The 24,273-nt window shown below is 32.4% G+C and overlaps 1 protein-coding gene across 2 annotated transcripts in view; it reads left to right on the top strand.

The window, feature by feature from the left end:
* The window catches only part of LOC145279739 (uncharacterized), a 454,893-nt gene that overhangs the window by 8,459 nt on the left and 422,161 nt on the right, over window positions 1–24,273 (top strand). For both annotated transcript variants that reach the window (XM_080131038.1, XM_080131037.1), the window contains exon 2: window positions 8,200–8,261. In XM_080131038.1, the coding sequence (XP_079987164.1) occupies window positions 8,200–8,261 (62 nt within the window). The remainder of the gene's footprint in view (window positions 1–8,199; window positions 8,262–24,273) is intronic.

Below are 24,273 nucleotides of genomic sequence, written 5' to 3'. Positions count from 1 at the left end.
CCAATCTCTACCCCGCCCCTCGCCAATCTTTTACGAAAAACACCCGTCTAGCTGAAACCACTGTCAAAAATTTTCCCCACTCTTTATCTGTGCCTAAATCAAAACGTAGATTCCATGAACAAAGCTTCTTTCTTAGAACTAACTGCACGCCTTTGGAACTCTGTTCCGTCTGCCTGCTTCCCACCTGACTATAACCTGGATGTCTTCAAGTCCAACGTTAACAAATTCCTGATGAACTGCCCCCTTAAGTAGACACTTTTATTAAATCCCCACACTAACGTATGCAATAGCTCTTAACCCTGAGTGGCTTCTGGGCCTTGATAAGTGGTGATTACATTGTAAAAAGAAAATCCGGTGGATTTCAGTAATAAAGTTACCTTTTCTTTTCTTATGAAGTTTTCAACTTCGATTTATTTTTTGTTTGTTTTTTTAACCCTAAACTAACCCTAGCCTAAGATTTAATTCGATAAAAATGGATTTGGTCGTAGCCTTTGTAATGTCATTACAACGTCCACTATTTAGTTTGGATCAAATTGAAAGATATAAAAAATAATTTATTCGTATTTACAGAGGAACGTTCTGTTTTTCCATGGTTTCTAACTATCGGTACAATATCGAAAACGGTAAATAATTCTCTCGTATTACAAGTTTGGTTAACTTATCGATGTGTATCGACTTAAACACTCATATTTCTAATGTTGATTTTTTTTTTTTTTTTCATGGGTATTTAGGTCTGTTTTGAACGAATATCACATTTAAAAATGTGTGTGTTATGATATTAAGACCTTTATTATCCAATGTATTCTCTAATGGTTTTCATTTGTCGCCATTTTGGTTTTCGCTTAAAGTAATACGAAGCGAAACCATGCGGATTTTTTTACTGAAGACGATACAAAACGAACCAACTTTGTAAATGCAATAAAATTGAAGACCTGTACCTTGATTCCCTTTAAAAATGCGAGATTCTATTGTGTTTATGAAAAAACCTAAAATGTAGGCGGGAAAAACAAACAAACAATAACGTAAAATGACCACACACTTGTCGGGGTTTTTGTAAAGTCATGATTTTTACTGCCAGGTAGTGTTTTAAGGATATGTGACGATTTTTTCCCCACTTTCTTACGTAGAGAGAGCTCAATTTTAAGCGCATGTATTTATTTATTTATTTTTTTTTTCTGGGGAGTATTTTCCTGATGACAAAAATACATTAAAACATCTTATGAATAAAATTACTTTTGGTACTTTTTTTTTTTTCTAACGAATCAGTTATTGATGTATAGTCGCCACGCCCCTAACTTCTACCCCCGACGCTCCGCCCAAATCGTATGGTCATTTTTTTTTTTTTTTTTTTTTCTCGTAAAACAAAATGGGGACAATTATGCATAATATCCTCTTCGGCAAAACAGTGCGATGGTTAGAATGTCATTACTTGTTTCCATCTTAGGGGAGTCCATAAATTTCCAATTAATTACTGTTTTAGTTTCATTACTGTTATTTTAAAATATTGGGGGATTTTTTTCTTTTTAATATAAAATGTTCGCTTAAAAAATATTTGAATTTACGTTTAGTGTTTATAGTAAACAGTGTTTACTAAACATTATGATTGAAATTTTTCGTAATTCTTGTTTGATTTACCAAAAGTTTCACTAACTTGATCAAATTTCTTAAGATTTACGTCATTTACGTCCATTCTGATAAATTCAATAAATCCAGTGATTGTCTTCCCTTGTTGCGGTACTGCTGAGCAGTACGATCCGCAACAAGTACTGACTGCTCTGCCAGAGAGGCTATCCTTAATAAGTGCCAAATTGGGTTATAAACGCTATTTGTTCTGGAAATGGGTGATGATTTTACATTAAATTTATATGCGAAAGTGATCTAAAATATTTAGTTTTCCCGTTTTTTGTTGTTCTTGTTTTTTTGTTTTTTTTTAATAATTTTTTCAGGCTATTACATGTAATTATTTTTTAATTAGAAAAGGGCGCATATGGCAAGCGAAACAAAAACGAGAAGGTAAATTATACATTAACACCCTAAGCTACTCGGAAATTTTTTTTAAGGTGCTTCTTCATTATTAGAGTGAAATTCGAAATATTGAATTTCAAGTAAAACCGATAGTATAATTTGTCATGTCGCAGTAATGAACATATTCAAAAATTACGAAAAATAAGATAGAAAATTAGGTTTTAACTCCCACTGTATGTAACTCGATGTAACTGTAATTTAATTTATTATCATCCTAACTTTTTACCATTTTAAAAGAATCTTCAAATAAATTGCTAATATATTTTTATTTTATTTTTTACAACATACAAAAATAATGAAAATGCGATACAAAAATCGTGTTTACATTATCGACGCTTTAAAACAACGTTCTATGTAGTGACGTTTTTTGAAGCCATACACATGATTTAAAAATGTAGCAAAAATCAAATAATCGTCATATTTTCCTGAAATTTTCGATATTTATTTATTATTAAATAAACTTAGATAATAAAAATAGGTTTCGTTAAATATATTAGAGGAAATAGTGTGTGTGTGTGTTTTTTTTTTAGGTGTTCTACCCCACCCCCATATTTCATGTTACGAAAACTAAACAAAATAAATGTAGGTTGATAAAAATTTTAACATTTTTTGAAGCTGAAAAGATCAAATAATTAAAAAAATAAAAAAGTTATTTTTATATATTTATGAAATCCCATTATTTATTTCACTTAACTTAAAGTTATAAATAAAATTAGACATAAAATCAATATTATGTTAAAAAATAAACACTTTTTCTTGATAATTTTTTTCTCGGTAATATAATTATTTGAATTACAAAAAAAAACCCACATAATTCTAAAAAATAATTATTTTTAAAAAGCTTTAAATGATATTAAATTCAAATATTACGCGATATGAAGTTTAAATAAAGTTTTTCTTTTTTATAACAGGTTTCCAATATTAAAAAATATATTCATATAATAGAATAGATAATAAAAATTGCAAATACAAAATCGACCTAAAAAAAATCGTTTGGATTTAATTATTTAAAATGAGAGGTGATCTTTATTTTCTGGCGCTTTTTAAGCAACATTATCTTTAGATACATAAGTTTCAACAGAAGACGTTAAAATTAATTTTATTAACTCTCGTCTGTAGTTCATGAAAAAAATCTATTTGTTTTACAATGTAAAGATGAAAATCCAGTAATAAAATAAACGTTAGTTTCATCAACACTTATAGCACCAATGCTCATCCATAGAAATTGACTCTGATATAGTAAACACGAAATGATGACGTTGCTACTGTGTAAAACGCTGACGTTTTACACACAGCTTTGGTGGTGCCTATAGAAAATGATTCATAAAGTTTTCGAAGACAATTAGCAAAAATTGAATTTTGCTATTTCAAAGAATTATTACCTCCCTTGGGTTTGTATTATTACTGTACACAGATTCGAAAAAGTTGTCAAAAAACAAATATATAACAAATAAAGACAAGGCAAGATGAGATACTTTTCTACCTAACTGGATATGATTTAGTGTTTTTATTTAATGTAACATGTTCATTCAGCTCGAAAAACATACACTGTTTACCGATGTATTGGAAAATTAAAAATGGCGCCCGACTCTCTCTTTGACACGGTAAGTTTGGGAAAAGGAGTTAAAAATAAAAAACTAGACAAAGTACGGTTAGAAACTCGCTCAACATATGTTACCGTGACATAGACTGACATATATTCGGTGGATTTTTAACAGTATTTTGCATTTTTTTTTTTTTTTTTTTATAACTCGTTTTCCCAAACTTACCGTGTCAAAGAGTCGGGTGCCATTTTAAATTTTCCAATACATCAGTAAACGCTGTATGTTTTTTTTTTTTAGCTGAATAAACATGTTACATTAAATAGAAACACTAAAAACATATCTAGTTAGGTAAAAAAGTATCTTATCTTGCCTTTGATAACATTTATTTGTTTTTTGGACAACTTTTTTTCGAATCTGTGTACAGTAATACAAACCCCCTCCCTTATTACGAGTCAAACTTTTCTTCTTTTTTTTTTTTTTTTTTCTAGCAAAACTCAATGTGCGTTAATTGTCTTTGAAAACTATTTTCATTAATAATTTTCTACTTTTCGTAATTTTTGGATATGTCCATAATTCTGACATGACAATTAAGTAGATACCATGGGTTTTATTTGAAATTCAATATTTTTATTTTCGAATTTCGCTCTGATAACGAAGTACACACACACACACGAATTCAGAATGGCAAGATTGTAAAACAAGACGCAATTGTTTAAAAATGTGTCCCACTCGAAACACTCACAGAATTTATTTCCCATAGCAAAAATGTTTTGTTTTTATTTTGTTTATTTTTATTTTTATTTTATTTTTTTTTTTTTTAACTGCCCTAAAACGCTAGAATGGCTTGGAAACTGGTCATTTTACGTTAAATTTATACGCGAAACAGTTCTTTTTTTACTGAAATATTTTTTACCAAGTTATGCAGTGTGTTCACACGTAATGGTCTAACACAGCATCTCATTTGTGTATGCGTGTGTTAATTTACAAGAAGAATGAAAGTAAAATAACACTGAGTACGAGGGGCGTGCCATAAGTAATGCCCCTGACCCACTTCCCATTGCAGTAGAGCAACGAAACTTGACACAGTTATTAGGTTTTCTCTACATAGGAACCACCCAGAGTTATGCATTTCTCTCATCGTTTGATGCAGCTTTGGAGACCGTTTTTGTAGAACACCCTATGTTGGTCCTCCAACCACGACGTGACTTCAGAAATCAAGGCTGCATATCTGGGAAACGCTTTCCTTTCAAAAACAACTTCATGGCTGGGAAAAGGTGAAAGTCAGAGGGTGCAAGGTCAGGAGAGTAAGGAGGATGGTGCAGGATTTCATAACCACACGCCCGTGCTTCTGATCTGGCGACATGAGAGTTGTGGACCGGAGCGTTGTCCTGCAGGAGGAAGGTACCTTTGCTGATCTTGCCCCGCCTCTTGATTTTGATAGCTTCCCTTAATTTCCTCAAAAGTGAAGCATAATAGGCTCCTGTAATTGTGGTACCCTTTGCCAGGAAATCTGTCATCACTACTCCGTCCTGGTCCCAGAAGACTGAGCATGACATTGCCAGTGGAGGGCTGCACCCTTGCCTTCTTTGGAGGTGGTGAGTTCAAGTGCTTCCACTTCATTGACTGGGCTTTGGTCATATTAATGGGTCCAGGTTTCATCCTGTGTAATCAGTCTTTTGAAAAACTTTGACTCATCTTCTTGGCACATCTCCAAATTCATCCTCGAGCACTCAACGCGTTCTCGCTTCTGGAATGGTGTGAGCAACCTGAGAATCCATCTGGCAGACACCTTATGCATATGCAAATGGTCATGAATGATAGTTTCCACAGACCCTGTATTAATCTTGACCTCTTGGGCTATTTGGCAAATAGTAATGCGCCGATCTTCCAAAATGGCAGCCTCAACTTGACGGACAGATGCTTTATCAATGGCAGAAGGGGGGGGGGCATGTTTGAATTCACGATGCCAGCGTTTTACAAGGTCATATGATGGGGCATTATCACCATAAGTTTCTTTCATTTCATCAAAAGTCTCCTGTGGTGTGCGTCCTTTCAAATACAAAAACCGGATCCACTGCTCGACATTCAACAGGCTCCATTTCACACCTGACTCAGTTCAAACACCTGTAAAACAGAAACCACAATTAGTTCAGAGCTGTAATTTGCCACATATCCCGTAGAGATATAAATCATTGCACATGAAAAATTTCAGCTAGATCAGACAACTGGAAGTAGGTCAGGGGCATTACTTATTGCACGCCCCTCGTAAGTATAGTTGTTAAACTGGTGTTAGTTAAACACTATTTAATAGAAGTTGTTTCAGTTATTTCAATAGTAATCTGAACTCAGTGGTTGTACTTTAAAAAATTAATACATAATTATGTATTTAAGTTTTAGGGGTTATTATCGAAAATTAAACAAAATACTTGTAGAAAACCCCAGTCAATGTTACGAATTGTGTGAAAATGTAATATTATCAGTATAGTGTTCAATTTGCGAGGGATTGTTGTCTAATCCAACAAACTTTAACACTGCTTTTGTTTCAAAGTAAATGAACGCTTTAAAATAAGTTAAAACAAAACTTTTTCGTGTAGGTAAGACGCGTAACTTATTTTGCTTTTGATCACATTTGTTGTATATTTATTTTTCGTCCTTTTTGTGTTGTTACCTATTTACAAAATATGCGCAATCATTATTCAGAGTAGAAAAGGTGTTACCCATCATGTTTCGTGCATGTTGGAGTGGGAGAGACACAGTTTTAACTGAACAAATGCAAAAGTTGCCGTCAGCGTATTCTCGGTAGCCACGGGTCGCATTAATCGATCGGCGATAGATCTCCTCCTGAAGGACGAAAATGCCCTCTTCGGGACGTAAGAACTTATATACGATATATAAGGCAGAAGTACCTCTGTGTTAAGTGTACACCTCTCATTCATAAAAAAATAAACCAGTCATATAGCTTGTTGACATTATTATCCATAGTCCGAGCCTGACTAAATAATGCTTCACTGTTTCTCTATATTACTTTTTGTACTGATATACACACATGCATACGCACAACAAATCCCACAGCAATACTTACTAAGTTACTTGTTGGGCGGGTGTGTGTGTGTTTTAAGTTACTTAGTAGTGGAGGAGTTGCCCAAGAAGTGGTGAAGGAACAGTCAAGACTTTTGCTTGACTTGCTACTCTCGCCCGCTTCTATTTTAGTATTTACTTTGGTTTGGTACCATCGGCGCGCCAGAGGCCGACAACACCTAGGCGCACACGGACCGTTTTTAAAAGTCTTTTTTTTTTCTTCTTCTTTTTTCCCCCCTTCTTTAAACCCTATTTCCGATATATCTGGTAATATGTAGATTCGTCTTGTTATTTCCAATTATTACGTATTGATACTAGTACTACTTAGGTCTGAGCTTTACTAATACTAACAAATTAGTTATATCTAGTTTCTACCAAATAACACTTAAAACGCGCTCCTGCTGGATTATCTATTTGTATTACTTGCCTGTTTAGTGCTTCTTACTTATAATTTAATCAATAACACGATATTTATGTGTGCTTTTTAAATCTTTTTCGTCATTACCAGATTTAAACTAGCAGCAAGTGGGTTATAAGACTACCCCCTACACACACACACACACAAGCGTACATGCGAAATTAAAATTACTCTGTCCTCATCTTCTGAGGTCCGTAATTCTTTTGCTACTCCGCTGTTTATTTAACGACATTCTTTTTATTTATTTATTTTTTCCGAATGGTACCTATTGGATTTTCTTACCAACAACAAACAACACGTGGCTGGATTTTACTTTTCCAATTTTTTTGTTCATGAGGATTAATTGTACAAATGGTTATTAAACGGCAATTCGCCTTCTCGCGTTTTCTCGGCGTACCCGTGGGTTCCCTCGCGGGGCGCACCTGCCCGTGTGGGTGTGGAATTATTGAAATGTCTTTCTTCTTGGAGTAATTTTTTTATTTTTTTTTTTATCTGAAAGTGTTCAACGCCTTTAATTTTATTTTACTCCTCTCTCTAAATATGGAGGAAATCATATCTGAACGTAGCCTTCCTGAGGCTGACAAAACAGATGTGATGGTACAATATGAAGAAAACAGACGAAGGGATACAGGTAAGTAATTTTTACCTGTTGATTGTCGGATACCAATTTTATATATATATATATATATATATATATATATATATATATATATGAGAACAATTTTTGTTAATTATTTACTTATTTTGGTACTTCTACAGAATTTGAATCGACCCCCCCCCCCAACCCTAAACTTAAAAACTAAGTTTAAGGTTTACTTCGGCAACAATCGGGGCACTTCCGCAGTTTACAGATCGTGCTGAAATAATGTTATTTAAAAATTCCTTAAGATGGGAAGACGTTTTAACTTCTTTATACTTTCATCTAACAAGATGCCGTAAAAATTGAATTTACCCCCCCCTCTAATAGCACCGCCCGTAAACTGCAGAAGAAGCACCAAAATCAGTACAAATTCTGTAGGAGCACAAAAAATTCGTATGAAAAAAAAAAAATAAATAAAAATGGTGCTTAATTTGAGTTACTTGTAAAATTGACAGCTTTTTGCATTGTTTGAGCGTTATCTTTTCCATTTTCAGACGAGAGAGACGCCGTACAAAAAAAGACATTCACAAAATGGGTGAATAAACATTTACTTAAGGTAGGTTGCTACGTCAGTCAAATGGATTTGTAATTTTTAATTCTTTTTTACTTTTGTTATAATTATTAACTAGTTATTTCTACTCGGCGTTGCCCGGGAGTCTTTGTTTCATTTATTTATTTTTATTTATTTTTTTATTTTTTTTTTTTTTTTCAGATTTTATAAATGTATTTTTTAATACTTCCTTGCCTTATTAAAAGGAGAAAAAAAAAGTTGATTGAATACAATTTCAATACTTTTTGCCTTTTAAATGTTAACATCGCTACATATATGGAAGTGGCTGGTTAAATAAACTTAGAAAATACTTTACCTTATTTCTTCCATCTGTCAAGAAAATGGATTTCACTGACAATGAGTTACATTGTTTTTTTCTTTTCTTTTTTTTCACTATCAGAAAGAATAGAAATCACTTCAGTTTATATAGCGGTAATCCAGATCACCCCCCCCCTTCCCCCCAAAAAAGGGGCCACTCTGGAAGGGTATAAATTTGATCAGAAACCTCTGGCATTTCTCTGCTAGTACTTCCAGGTGATTCGTAGTAATAAACTCCCTCCCAAAGAAGGGTATGATTACTGGCTGTATATAGTCTCCTATGATTGAATCCTATATACCCCACTTCACTTCAGTAGGTCAGAATTAACCTGCCTCCCACAAGGACAAAGTTAGACATAAGGTTTAATATGGAGAATCCATCAACACCTCCACCCCCACAACTGACTGGCTGCAAGAATTACCTGTTTGGGCCCTGTCAGCATATTCTCCCAATGAGTGCTTCAAGCGAGTAGTAGTAATCCCCCTCTTTCATGATGTACTCTCTTTTATACCAGCAATGTTATATGTGAAACTTTATTTCTGAATTTAATTATTTTTTATTGTATCATTTTACTGTTTTTATTCATTTCTTTTGTAAACATTTCCGTCCTTTTTTTTTTTTTTTTTTTTTTTCCTCGCCCATCCTTTGGTTGCAAGCAGATTATTTAGTTGGATTGTTATAAAGATTGTCAGGGTTATCTTACCCTTGAGAGAAACCTTTATCTCGCTCCTTGCGTCTGTCCACTAGATGACAGTAAACTAGACAGTTTTCCTTTCTGGTCCTCCGGCAACAGATGGTGTAACTCCTTGGTCAGTGTACAACTGTCGCCAACAACTGTGTAAGGAGGGAGTGTGGACTCCCACTGCTTGAGATAAACACAGAAGAAAATAAGTTGCAAGTAGGAATGTGCCTACCTTGCCCCCCCCCCCACACACGCACCAACCTGAACTTCCTGCCAAAGTATTTATTGCATCTGCAGAAATCGAATCCCTCTTAAAAACAGCCAAGTTTTACATACATTGTCATCAAAAGGTACTGGGAAGAACTTCTATGTCTATATTAAAAAATAAACCTGTTTCACATCTCTTCCCTATGGGGAGTAAGGTAAATACACCCTTCCCCCATAAACTCCTCAAACATCACATTTATACTACAATACTATATTTCACTCTGTTTTATGTAGTCATTTATCATCCTTTATTATATTTATAAGTAGGACAATCTAATATGGTTTTCTTTTTTTTTTCTATGATTTATACACCTAATATAAGTATATGGAATATATCACTGTGGTTTAGTTCTTGCAGACACAGACTAGGCATTGCATGTTGGGTTCAAGTTCTGTCGGAACTACTGCATCACTGATACTCTTGGAAATGTAGAAATCCACATATCTTTCTTCTGGCTATAGATTAAATAGATTAAATGATCTTGGGTTTACTTTTGTTAACCTTGTAACTCGTGCTTCTCTTTATTTATCTATTTATTTTTTATTTATTATTTTTTTCAGTCATCACCTTCTATGCATGATATTTCTAACGACAAAAGAATTGTTTTCTGGGTTGGAATCTATTTATCTATCTAACAGTTATTATCGGCTAGTTTTTGACTTTAAAGTATTTTTTCTTTAGTTCCTTACATCAAGTGGCTTCATGCTTTGTCTGGAGTGATTTTCATGAAAAATATATTTTTAAACCTTTGTTCTGCAACTAGTCTTGCTCCCCTGAAAAATAAACAATAGCTCATTACACGGCTATATATATATATGTTTTGAAATATTCCAAATTTTATAAAAATGTAACCGCAGTTTTTAATCCACGGGTACATTTCTTCTAAAGGTGTTCTATCTACTGAACATAAAACTAATTTAAATTATAGTTCACATTAGTTACTGTTATGCCTAGAAACTATACTGAAAAATTCCTGATCTATTTAGTTTGAAAGTGTATTCTACACATGTGTGCACACACATATTGCATTTTTTTTATTTATATTAAGCAGGGCTATCTGATGTTGTTACAAAAGTGTAATCTATTTCTATTAAAATTTCTTTCCTTGCCTGCCTCTCTTTCAAAACCCCCCTTTTCTTCACGGCCAACCCATTCCTCTCTGGCTGGAGACAACTCTTCCTTGAGTAGTGAGTCAACATTTTGTGTCCAAATCACTAAATGATACTGAAAAATTGACCTACCCTTCCCCTTCCTGATGAAATCTTGCTTAGTTGATCTTCAAAGAATCAACACTTTTCTAAATTCTATATAGTAATCTGGCACAATGCAAATCAACTTTGTGGGTGTTTATTTTGTAGTTTTGTTTTTAATTTTTAGGTATAAAGTACTAAAACAAACTTAAATTCTATTTAAAAGCTAATTATGAATTAAAATTCACCACTATGCATTTTGTTTTGTTTTTTAATAAACAAGTGAGTCCCTCAAATATTTTAATAGTTAAATAAAAAAATCTTTGCTATTTTAAAGGAATTTGGAAACATTTACACTGTCGAATAGAATGTGATTTAAACTGTCTTAAAAATTCTTATCCTTACGCATTAAAAGATGTAAAGTTTTGTTATTTACAAGCAATAATTTTATAAAGATTTAAACAGCAAAATTAGTTATAGTTTTATAATTTAGTTCTATTAATAATTTGATCAAATGGTAATTAAGTTTCAATTTAATGTTCCTATTAAAATAAAAATTAAAAAAACAAGTGAAAGTGACAAAACTCCCGGACAACACCAGGTAGATACAACTAGCAGACACATAAATGTCATTATTAAAGAGAAATACTTTGCCTTGAGCTTCCATAATTGCTTTGCTCATCTCACTGACTAATCATGGAGGATTAACATTAAAAAATGATTTATATAAAAAGGATTATTTTGTTAACCTTTTCTTTTGAGGCCAAAAGATAATATCTTAGCTTGACATTTGGTTTTAATAATTAAATATTTTTTTAATCTAGTTTAATTGTAGAATAAGGACGGCTAGAAATTGCCTACCTTGAATTTGTTTTTGTGCAGATTTTGAATAAAATTGATTTTTAAATTATCCCTAAAATAAAATTATAATTTATTTCTTGAAAATCTTTAAATAAGTAAGTTTTAATCACTGGTAGCCATGTTTTTATATACCATGTTATATATATATATATATATATGATGCTAGCAGGCCACACAGCATTGCCTGGTCGTAAAATATGCTTAAATATAATTTTAAATTATGCAGATTTCATATTGTAGAGCCAATTCTCTATTGATTAGATTATAGCCAATATATAGTAGTGATTTCAAAAGAAAAGACTTGGGTCCCATCAGCTAGAATCGAAACCAAAACATAGCTCTTCAGCCTTATGCGTTACATTCTGAACCATGTCGATACATATGTAAAATGTTAAAAAAATAAAGTTGTTTAATCTGTTTAGATGTATATTTGTACAAGAGCACTTTAAGTCAACTTACGCCTGCCAAGTTTCAATTTTTAAAAAATTTTAATCTTTTAGTAACTATTTTTTTACCAGCTAAAAAACAAATAAAATTGATTCCACTGTCCAAATCTCCTATATATCAATTTTCAAGTTTGTAGATCAAAAATTGACAGTTTAGTAGAAACCATTTCTTTACATACAAAGTCACTTTTATATAGATACAAATGTATTAATCTCATTTCTTGAAACTCAACTTTTTACTTGACCTCAAATTCCACCTAATTTGCCTGCTTGATTCCCTAGACCTATAATAGTTTCTTTAACTTGAACTTTATCACAGTTCCCTTAACATCCTGCTGCCCTCCACTGTCTTGTGTACTCGTTAACCACTGTAAATGTACTGGTTACATTCAAGTATGAGTGAATGTCTTTTAAAATAAAAGCAAGATTAATAACTTGTGGTGGGGAGAAGCCTCACATTTTTTTTTTGTTTTTTGTTTTTTTTTTTATACAGAAACTTACTATAAATGTCAAAAACCGGTCATACTTTTCTTTGTAAATAAAATAAACATTCCAGCTACGTATTTATAAATGCTTAACTTGAAAAATATTTATTATTGCTATAGATTACAAGTTGACATTGTTTATTAATTAGTTGATAAAGTAGTATTTTTTTTATTTTTGTATAATTACTTATATTTCTTAATTTTGTTTGTGTTGATGTCTTCTCTTTACGTGATTATAGATATTCTAAAAAGATGCATAATTTCAAAACCTTGATTCCAGTAAAGCAACTGGCCTTGACAGCATTCCAATGATAGTGCTGAAAAAAACTTCAACCAGAACTAACTCTTATATTAGAAATCTGTTTTCTTAAGACGAAAAGCTCAACACCCTGAAAAACCTCATTAGTATGCCCCATGTTTAAAAATTCAGGTGATCAGTCATCTCCCTCTCAATAAAGACCAATCAGTCTCCTGTGTATCATTAAGTTGTTGGAATCTGTTAAATATAGAAGTAGTCAACCACCTCAACAAAAATAACCTTCTTAGTGGCCTGCAATATGGTTTCCATTCTGCTAAATCTACAGCAGATGTGCTAGCAGTTATATCTCATAGGATTAAAGAATTTCTCAACGGAGGCTTCGTTTCTATGGCATAATGGTCTACTCCACAAGATGTCCAGCTACAGTATAGCTGGAAATATTTTCTCAATTATAAAATCATTTCTCTGATAGGTTTATAAGAGTAGTGGTTGATGGGCAAAAATCAGAAGCTCACAGTATTAATGCTGGAGTCCCTCAAGGGTCCATCCTGAACTCTATTCTCTTCCTGATCAACATCAATGATTTCTCAAATCACATCCTAAGATCATTTGTCGACATTTATGCTAATAACATTACCATCTATGGCAACACTTCAAAGGCCTTAAATAACAAAGCTCTTTCTCTGATTCTCTATCCTCTGGTCTTGAGCATGTGGTGCAATGGAGAAAGGAGTAGTTGGTTAATTTGAATGCATCTAAAACCAAGTTTTTATCTTTCCATCATCTACGCTCTGACCCTCGTCTGGCATCAATTGAAATGAATGGATCTTGTCTTGGACTCCTGATCTGAAATGTAACACCTACATCAAATCCATTACCAAGGTCGCTGGAAAAATGGTGGGATCATTCTACTCCCTCAGTAGATATCTCCCTGTGGATGTAATAAGAGCCAAGTACGTCCTAGGATGGAGTACTGTTGCCACATTTGGGTAGGATCCGCCGAAAGCACCTTATCCTGCCTTGACAGAGTTCAAAATAGACTTTGTAGCATAGTGAGGGATGCCCTTTTCTCTTCCTTGCAACCTCTTTCTCATAGAAAAGATGTTGCAAGCCTGTCACTGATCTATCTTTATTTTGATGGCAAGTGCTCATCTGAGCTCCAATTTGTGCCCCCCCCTTGCCAAACTTTCATGAAAAACACCCGTCTGGCTGAAGCTACTATCAATAATTTCTCCCACTCTTTATGTGCCAAAACCTAAACATGGATTCCATGAACAAAGTTTCTTTCTTAAAACTGCACGCGTGTGGAACTCGCTTCCATTTATCTGCTTTTCAGCTGACTACAATATGGTTGTGTTCAAGTCCAATGCAAACAAGTTCTTGATGAGCCGTCCACTTAAGTAGTCCAATTTACCAAATTTCCACTACAATATTGTCTCATCGACTACTATACACTCATTAACCTTTATCCTCGATTGGCCTCTGGGCCTTTATAAGAGGTGACTCCTTTGTGAAAAAAAAAATTTAAAAAAATAAAATCAAGTAAAGTAAGGATTGCATAATCTTCAACTACATCTCTTTGAAACCAGTTAAATCCAGTGACAGATAAAAATCCAAAATAATCAGAAACGATATTGACTGTTTCAGGATTCTTTCTCCTAGATTCGTTACCCTATCAAGTCTGGAGTCTACCATACGAATTCATTGTTATATTGAGATGTGAAGAACAGGAGTTGCCAGTTACAATGCGCTGTTGATTGTCTCCAAACTTAGATTTGCATTTTCTCTATCGAAGATATTGAGCACTATCTGTTTCTAAACATTGAATCAAATTCAATTTTATTTATATGTATTAGAAAGCAGTCGCCCACAGAGCCATGACTCTTCAGTGTGGCTAGATGTAGGAATTGTATTCATGCGGATTCCAAATCTGATAACTAGGGAGCAATTTTGATCAATATTGTCAGGTGTCATATCCCATGCATCAACGACCTCTCCTTTTCTATATTGAATGAAAAATCATGCATGATATAATCTAATGCGCAAAGTAACTCCTGGTGAGAGTTTAATATTTTGTCTTTGTCATCAGAAATAATTTAATGTTATACTTTTTTAAAAACGTTATATCTTTACAATTGAAGACAGGCATGAGATAGAAGGGTATCAGAAGACTGGAAAGGCGTAATTCAACAATTTTTCTTTAAGTTAAGAAGCCGGTCAAAAAGATGCAAAAAGCCTATATTGCTGACATTCAGAAACATGGGCTTTCTCTTTTTTTTTTTTTTCTTTTAATTTTTAAAAAGTTGACTTCATTGCAACTGTGTATTTGCCTTTTCCATTTTATCTAAATTTCGCTGGGTTTTATCCAAGCTGGTATGATATATACACACACATATATATTAGCAGAAAGACCTGCTGTTATCAAGCTCATTTTTTTTTTCTATGCTTTTTTTTATAATCATTTTAAGGTAGGTCTTACAGAGGTACTGAGTAATGAATGATTAGGTAACAAATAAAATAATGCTTGAAGTGTGTGGACCCTTACCAGATAAAAAAAAAAAATGAGTGATTTTTTTTTTTTTTTTTTTTTTTTTTTTAAGTAATGGAATGCAACTGACCAGTGTGGATATATATAAGCATTCGAAATACAGAGGTATAAAGAGCTATAACCCCCCCTCATGTTTGTTTTTCTTATTACATCAGCAAATCTTGTTTATAATCCTAATATATATAACGATCCTCATCCGTTTGTCTTGTTTTATTTCACATTGCTGTCCTTTTGATCGTCTTTTCTGTTATTGTGAAAAATTTCACGTGTCCTTGCTTTCCTCTTTTCATTTCTTGGCTCATTTTATTAATCTGTGATAGTCAATAGGAAATACTTTGAAAAAGATTAAGCTATTATTCATAACATTCCCTATAATTATAAAGACTAAACAAAACGCATAAATGCCTCTTGCTACTGCTGATGTTGTGTTTATTGCGTTTTAATGTCTGCACCAATTTTAAATCTTGGCTCCAATATTTGTTTGTCGGATTTGGTTATTGTCTAACGTTTACATAATAAGCCTTTCTACTTGTTCCCTATCTGGAGTTATGACTTGGTCCAAGATAGATTAATTCAATCAATTTAAGTTGGGCATCAGTTTTAAAAATATATGTTACTACTTCAATAATATACTTTACAAAATCTGTAATCTCTTCTATAAAATATAAGTGTCCACATCAGACAATGAAGTAAAAGAAAAATATAAACAAATGATTCTGATACATATGATCTAGAAATAATAAGGTTGAGTGTATGAGTTTACCAACTTGGTGCTGCCCGGGATGCAATGAAATCCTTTTAGTTTTTAATTTTGGCACTTGTACAGTTTAATCAAGACATTACAAAATGAAAATATTGAAAAAAAAAAAGGTTATATCTTACATGTCCGTTTTGGACTGAAGGTTGTTGTTGTTCACTCAATTTGATTGAGTAGTTTTTTTTGTTTTTTTTTTTTTACAGCGGAAAAGGAAAAACACGTTTTTATGACAGTGCATTGAAGATAGAAATCTTTGAATTTTTTTTTTAACACGCCATGGGAGATAACTCGATTTAAAGCGTTGAAACTCCCTCCCCATCTTTAATACTAGCTTTTCTTCCTAAAAATCGGACCTTTTCCTCGGTATAACAAATTATGTTTTCGCTGTAAAAAAAAAAATTGATGAAATTAAGTGAAATTTCTTTTTGAAGAACTTCATTCTATAACGGACACGTACAATTTAAACTTTTTTTTCCGATATTTTCATTTTTTTAATGTCTCGATTAAACTGTACAAGTACCTTAATTTTTATTTACATGTTTTAAACTTGCACATGAAAAGAATTAGAATAATTTTTTTTTTTTTCCAAGTGAGATTACATATTCTTTTTCTATGTAAATCTCTGCAGACAAGGCATAAAGCCACCTGATGTAATACTCTAAAAGGAAAAATGTTACTTCAAAATTAAAAACTAGCCAACAGTAAATGTTAGGTGGATATATTCCAACCCTGAAAGCAGCAATTCTTCCCCTTTTTGTAAGAAATAGCACTCACAGAATGAGAACTAAAAGACAAATTGAGAGAAACAAGAATTATGAGTGCTGAAAATAAATTTGTGTGAATAGAAGTAAATAAATTAAAATATATTTAAAATGTAAGTTTAAGCCAAATTCAACACAGATTAAAAAATTTATTTGTTTACAAATCGAAATACTTTTCAACATAATCTTGTCATCGTCAGGTTTGACACAATCTTATTTATTCCTCTTGGCATGATGTCACTTAGAAAAACGCGTGACCACGCAAATCCCCTAATCTGCATATTTGTAAATTGCTGTTAACATCGAACGAACTTGGTTTTTGTAAATAACGCCATTCTACGAGGAAAAAATAAGATTAAAAAAAAAACAAAAAAACTGTCTCCTCTTGATGAGATTACGTTGAAAAGTACTTTGATTTATAAACAAATGTTTTTTTTTTGTTTTTTTTAAACCTACGTTGAATTTGGCTTACTAAACTTGCATTTTAAATCTAATTTAACGCTTTTCACACAGAGAACATATCCTTTTTTTTTTTCTAGTTAGAATCAAAGTTTGATATGTAAGTTTTAGATGCTATTTAGGTCCAACTTTTAAAATTTCACAAGATAATTTTATATGTTAGATGGTTCACATGTTTATACAATAATCCTATCCAACTTCCCTTATCAAAAACCAATCCTATTATTCATAACAAGAATGCTTCATCTAAAATACCATTATTATTTTTTTAAGTTTAAAATTTGATTTTTTTATTTTTTTATTTATTTTTTTTTTTTTTTTGTAAAGAAAGCACATCAAGAATTGGAAAATTCTAGTTTATTTTCGTTTCCCCAAACCAAAATATTAATGCTTTTACTTATTCACCGACTTTGTCTTGTGATAACTCCTGACTACCATCCCTCCTCTCTACGCCTGTTAGAAGCATTCACCTTTTTATATCAGTTGATTATTAATAGGACCTAGCCTGAAGCTTCTTGTTCTTTTCAATTTTTTTTTTTTTTTTTTGGCCTCCGGGAACATCTATCAGGTTCCATATTTTTCTTTATTTTTGCTCTCCCCGCCCTCCTCCTCCTCTCGGGTGTAGAATTACGTTAAGGACTGACATTTACCTGTCTGTATTCTACTGTTCTGTTGAATTCATATAGTCTTCCTTGTATCATTTGAAGCTTCTTCTCTAATGCATTCATCAATATCGCATCTTGACTGTTAAGAATTCATGGTTTGATAATCAACTTTTTATTACTATTATTATTATAGATACTGTATATATACTTGCACATTTCTCACACCTAAATTTTTAATTATATATTTAGATTTTTTTAAATATTTCTAAATATTATTGTCTACTAAAGATGGTACTTTTAAGATGCATCTTACATGTATGAGCGCAAATGTTCATTTATCCAGCTAAAACTTGAAAAATACACAACAAACGTCTACAGTGTTGGTATTTTTTTATATATATTTTTTTAATCAATGTAAACTTGGATATATAATAGCTAAGAATTTAGACAAAAAGGTTTATTATTTGGATTAAATTGCCGCTTATATCATTTAATGTTATTAAGATGTACACCTCTTTTAATGTTATGTCTGTTTTCCAAGCTTAAAGAGAAGTAATGCTAAGTTTTGTTTTTTAATTATTTCCCTTTAGCTGACTCTAGGTATGTGCCTAGAGAGAGGAATGGGCTCAGCAAAGAAGAAAGAAGGAAGGGATAGAAGTTTATTACACTTATTACGGGTAACCTTGCTATGAAAGCATCTTTTGGTGATAAAATTTGAGTTTGTGTATGATACATTAAAGCTGATATTAAACAGGTATATACAGTCGATTGTAAAATACATTTGGTAGATGCTCAAATGTCATTAGTAAATTGGTTTCAGATTTTAAATAATCGCTCGCTTTACCAGCAACTCAAGCAATTCTCAAAAGAAAAATGTTTCCTCCGTGAATGCAATGTCATGCTCTGCACCACATAAACCTTGCAAACTAAGTGGTTTTACAGAAAAACAAAACTGTGACATAGACACTCAGCAACCCACTCATATTTAAGGCTTCTGCCGGGATAGATTTGATTACTTTTTGGATCATAACAACTTGATAAACTTGAATGTTAGCTTAATTTTCATGCATTGCCTTGTTGCATTCTGTATTCTTACACAATGTAGATATTCATGAAATACTTGTCCTATTTGTTTAGCAATCTGTCTCATTTTTACTATAATCTAAAACTCTATTTCAAACTAGTGTACACCCTCCCTCCAAAATGATGAAAACAAAAAAATTATGCTTTGCAAGTGTTTGCAGTAATATTCGTATAAAATCAGAATTACATCAGTAATTTAATTGTTCACATCATTTTTTTATTTTTTATGATGCCCCCCCCCCCCAAAAAAAAATAAAGCAATTTACTTATTCAGAATGAATTTGTTTGGTGGGAATTGTCTGACTTTCTTACTTCCTTTCACAATTTAAAATGTTTACATCCAGTGACAAAAAAAAAAAAAAAAATGCACCTTATTTGCTCACTAACCTTTGTATGATAGGACAGATGTATATTTATTTATTTAAAAATCCTCAACTTTATTTACAACTAGCAAGTCACCCGGCATTGCCCAATCATAAAATATGCATAAATATTATTTTTTGATTCATACAGAAACTGAGGCATGTGCATGCAAGTATTTTTTCTAAACGGTTCACTTCTTGTAAGGAAAAAAAAATACTTAAGCTGAAACCAAAACCTAAAGGCAGTGAGTCAGGTATAATAACCATTAGGCCAGCTTGCTACGATCTTTAAAGCTTTTCAAACCTACTTATTCTTAACATAAAGAATCTGTCATTTGAACATTTCATGCATGCGCATTCGTGAAACAGTTGACAGATAAAAATTAGATGACCTCACCACATAGCAGTTTTTCAAATTTAACTCCTTAGCAGCCTCCTCCCATGAAAACCTGATTAGTTTTGCACATGTCTCAATACCCTATATACTAAATTTCAAGTCTGTCAATCAAAAATTGAGTATATAGGTTGAAGTGTCCTTGCACACACATTCTTACTTTTCTGGATAATGAACAGTGTGTCTGTTTTGTCCTGGGAAAGTTTGCAAATTACCCCTCCCACCCCAAATCCATTTCAAGTATGTAGGAAAATCGAAACATCAAATCTGTTTCCATGATGAACTGTTTCCTTGCTTTCTTTCTGCTTTCTTTTACGATTTGTTTTTATTTATTTTTTTTTTTTTTCAAAACTTTCTAGTTTGAAACTTCACTGATTCAGCCATTATTTTATATGAATATTACTACAAATACTGAAGGATCAGCATTTTTTTTTTTTTTTTTTTAAGGAGGGCATACGTTCATATCCAAATAAGTACATACTGATTTTTATTATAGAGGAAAACATTAGTTAATCCTATATTACCATATTGCTTTGTATCTTTTTAATTCTTACCTTCTCAATATTAAGTAAGGCTGGCTGGTCATTCTGTCTGCTTATCTCTCTCTCTCTCTCTCTCTCTCAGTTCTGTGTAGTTTAGTTCAGTTGCTGAAAGAAATAAATACTATAAGTTAACTTTATTTTTAACTAGCAGGGGTGCCCGGCGTTGCTCGGGTGTTTGGAGGTGTATGCTGTGCAAAAAAAACAAAAAAAATGGTTAATTTTTTAAAACTTTGACCCCTTAAAATTTATAGTTTCGGGCTCAAATCACTTTATTAAGTTAGATCCAGGTTCAAGGAACCTATATCTAAAATTTCAAGTGTCTAGACCCAAAATTGTCGGAGGAGTTTGGTAGAGTTCTCAAAGGTCAAATCGTTGAAATTTGACCCCTTAACAGCCAAATTTCTGGCTGACACCCGTTTCCCAAATCTCAGTACCCGGTATTTCAAATTTCGAGTCTATAGACTAAAAATTGACAGTTATTGCGTAGGGAAATGTACACAGACAGACAGACACGTTCACTTTTCTAGATATATAGATTACTTGAATTCAGTTTCTCTAATTGAGTTTTTAGTGAAATTGAAAGTTGGTCCTTATGTGGATTTTATGTGACTCTTCACTTCTAAGTTGTAAATTTGTTATATGTTAACTCAACCTTTTCTCTTGTATATCAAGCTACATTAAGTCTGAGGTCAAACCTTATCCATTAAACCAGCTAACCCTCTATCCTGACCTGAAAAGCATGTTCAGAAATCTTAATATATAACGCAATGCTGCTTAATCTCTGCTTTATTAAAATGATCAAACAAGACGTTGCGTCTGTTTCTTGTCTATGCATAACTTTGATAAATATATATTGAATTACATTTTCTTTCTTTTTTAATTTGTAAGAATTTAGTATGTTAGGTTCATTCCCAAGGATATTGAATAAATGCAGCTTGCTTTGTTGGTATTTGAACCTTCCATCTTGATTTTACTTTTGGAGCACATCTCCCCAAATAATAAATTTGAGCCTTTCTTCACCACCACCCTTCCACTAAATTTTTATTTGGATTTTAATTTAGATTTTCTTTCATTAGGTATGTCCATATTTCACATTTAGTTGTCGAAAAGCTTTTGATATTAATAACTAGAGACGCATGGAAATTCCACTTGAAGATAAACACCAATAATCAAAATTTAATTTCTAACTAAAAGAAAATACATTGCATAGATTAGTTTCTAAATATTTTATTTATATTGTTTCTAAGTATTTTATGCTATATATCTCTAATTGTTACTCTTTTTCTGCCAATTCTGGTTCGTATATCTCTGTCAACTGATATAACACGCTCTTTTTTCGCTCCTTTTCTATATATTAACATGTTTGAATTGCTTTTTCCTCTCTTGTCTGTTTAATTTTTCTCTTTCTCTTCTGCTTGCTGTTGGCTTCCTTTTTTTTTATGGGCCTCGCTCCAGACAAGGCACGAAGCCACTTGATGTAAGGAGCTAAATAAAATACTACTTTGAGGTTAAAAACTAGCCAACAATAAGTATTAGATGGATAGATTCTGGCCCAAAGCAATTCTTCCCCCTTTGTCAGAAATATCGCTCATGAAACATGAGGACTAAAGGATAAAATCAGGGAAGGAAGGGTTACAAGGCTGACAAAAGTAAATCCATGGTTCACTTTTTACTTTCCCGAGTGAACACCGTAGTTGCCATGAAAATGACTAAAGCACATCTTGTGAATGAACGAGTGGATACTATACACATGTACACATTGATGAATGTTAAAATGCTCATGGCTTGCTGTCAAATGACCATTAAAAATGATTTTGCCATTAGGCCATTAAATTCTTGGCTTGCTTAGAATTTCTATAGGGCGCAGTTGCTCAGCAATAATATCCTGAACATTGTGTGTGTAATCCTGATTCATTATCCCATTGTAGGGATGTATATTGTTAGCACCAGTATGCTGTTTCAAACTTTAACCTGACTGACCAAATAACAGTATTTTAGAGAGATGTTTGAACCTTTCTCCTACCCCTCCAAAAAGTAATTTCAAACGAGTATGACAAATCGTGTACTGACTGACCTACAGAGCCTCTTACACATAAAAATGTTTGGAAGTTTGAAAGAAACAAAAACTGTTGTGTAACTAAGTAACCTCTCTGAAGTGGCTCTAGAATGATTTGTGGGCTTAAAATATTGTAGCCTTATCAAAAATGTGTTCATTCTTGTGAATGTTAGATCAAGTATAGTATCTGATTTCTGCTTAATATATTGTGTTTTAAATATAAAGACAATTAAATGTCACCTATTGCATCGATGGAGAAGAAAATGACTGGTTACCATCTTTGAAGCGTGTGGACTGTTTCACATGTTGGGCACTTGATTTTTCAGTGGTAAAAAGATTTTGCACACCATTTTTAGTGGGGTGTTTGTAGATAGATGTTTCTATAGGTAACCTTCGTTCGCATATGAGGAAACCTACTTTTAAGAACGAAGAATTGAGAAAGACAGGCAGTTACATTTCCGACAGCTGAGATAGAACGTTGTTGTTCATTGTGATGTTGTTGAAGAGGAGTTTCCTTAATTGCCTTAAAGGATAACATAAATATTAGATTTCTCAGTGGGTTAGTTTTCTCTTTAGGCAAACTTTTATTTTATTTTTTTTGGAACCCCAAACAGGTTTGCTTTTCAAATTTCAGTTGTTTTATGATATGACATTTTTCATTTATGATTTTACTTGAATTTGTTTTCTTTTTTCCTCCTTTTCTTTACTTTATTACAAACTTCTATTCAACTATTTGCTTATGTCTCTTTAGGGCATCTCCCTTTCTAAATATCTTAATTCAACCTAGCTGGAATGAACCGGCTTCCTTCAAATGAAATTTCTGGGGAATTAAATTCATGAGTGATCCCCAATAAGCTCAGATAATGGTTTTTCACATACAGTTCCTGGTATTCCTAAATGGTCACCCATTTGCTATTGACCAAACTCTGTGTTCTTTGATCAACCTTTTAACAAAAATATATTTTCCCAATTATTTACAGCATATAAATCCAATTCTGTTAAATATTTCATTCAGTTTCCAAAATACCCCTTTAAATCTTATTTCTTACAACTAATTTACAAATTCACTCAAGTTCATTTTAAAATATTCGACTTTAATCCTTCTGGTATACCAGATCAGACTGTCTGAACGTACTGACTTCCTGATGAAAAATGCATCAAAACTCAATCATGTTCTGCAAAGTCAAAAACGATATCACCATGAATAAATATTTCAAGATAAAGAATGTGATTTAACATTAAATAACTTTGAAAGTGTCATAAAACAAAGCAACCAATTTGTTTTAATCTGATTTGGCAATCTGTTTCAAAAATATATTACTCTGTTAGCAAAAAAAAAAAGTAATTGGTTAATAAATTTAGTTTTTGAAATATATATTTTAATCATTAAATATGCCATTTACTTTGCTCTCAATCTTTAGAGAAAACTCTCTCTGTCCGTCTACTGTTGTCTCTAATGGATAAAAACTTTTCTGTAACCACATTTAAGTATTTTTTTTTGTTCAAGTGTGCATAAACAATTCATAATATAAAAGGATGATTAACAAATAATTATTATAGAAAACTATTAATATTTAATAAAACCTTTTGTATATAGACAAACTCGTTATCTAGACTATATTTCTTTACAAAGGTTAACAATGTTGCTTGTGCTAATTACCACAAAGAACAATATATGCAAACTTTTTTGCTGCTTATGTGCAATATAGCTTCAAATAGATTTTATAGTGGAGCTGATGCACAAAACTAATGTCTTACTACCTCTGCTGATGACAATGACCTCTGCTGCTTTATGTGCTGTCTGCAATGTTAAAAGGGTCAGTTGCTTTGCAAAGCCAGCATGAGGCCAAGAACATTTGGTCATAAACAAATAGTTGAGATGATGTAATAATCCATATCACCAGTTTTGCAAATGCTTTTTTTTTTTTTTCTCGACCAATA

The sequence above is a fragment of the Euprymna scolopes genome, chromosome 7 (genome assembly GCF_053919585.1).
Source record: "Euprymna scolopes isolate OS-2025 chromosome 7, ASM5391958v1, whole genome shotgun sequence".
NCBI classification, from domain to species: Eukaryota; Metazoa; Mollusca; class Cephalopoda; order Sepiida; family Sepiolidae; genus Euprymna; species Euprymna scolopes.
The sequence above is the reverse complement of the archived record's forward strand: the minus strand, read 5'-3'. Positions and strand labels throughout refer to the sequence as shown.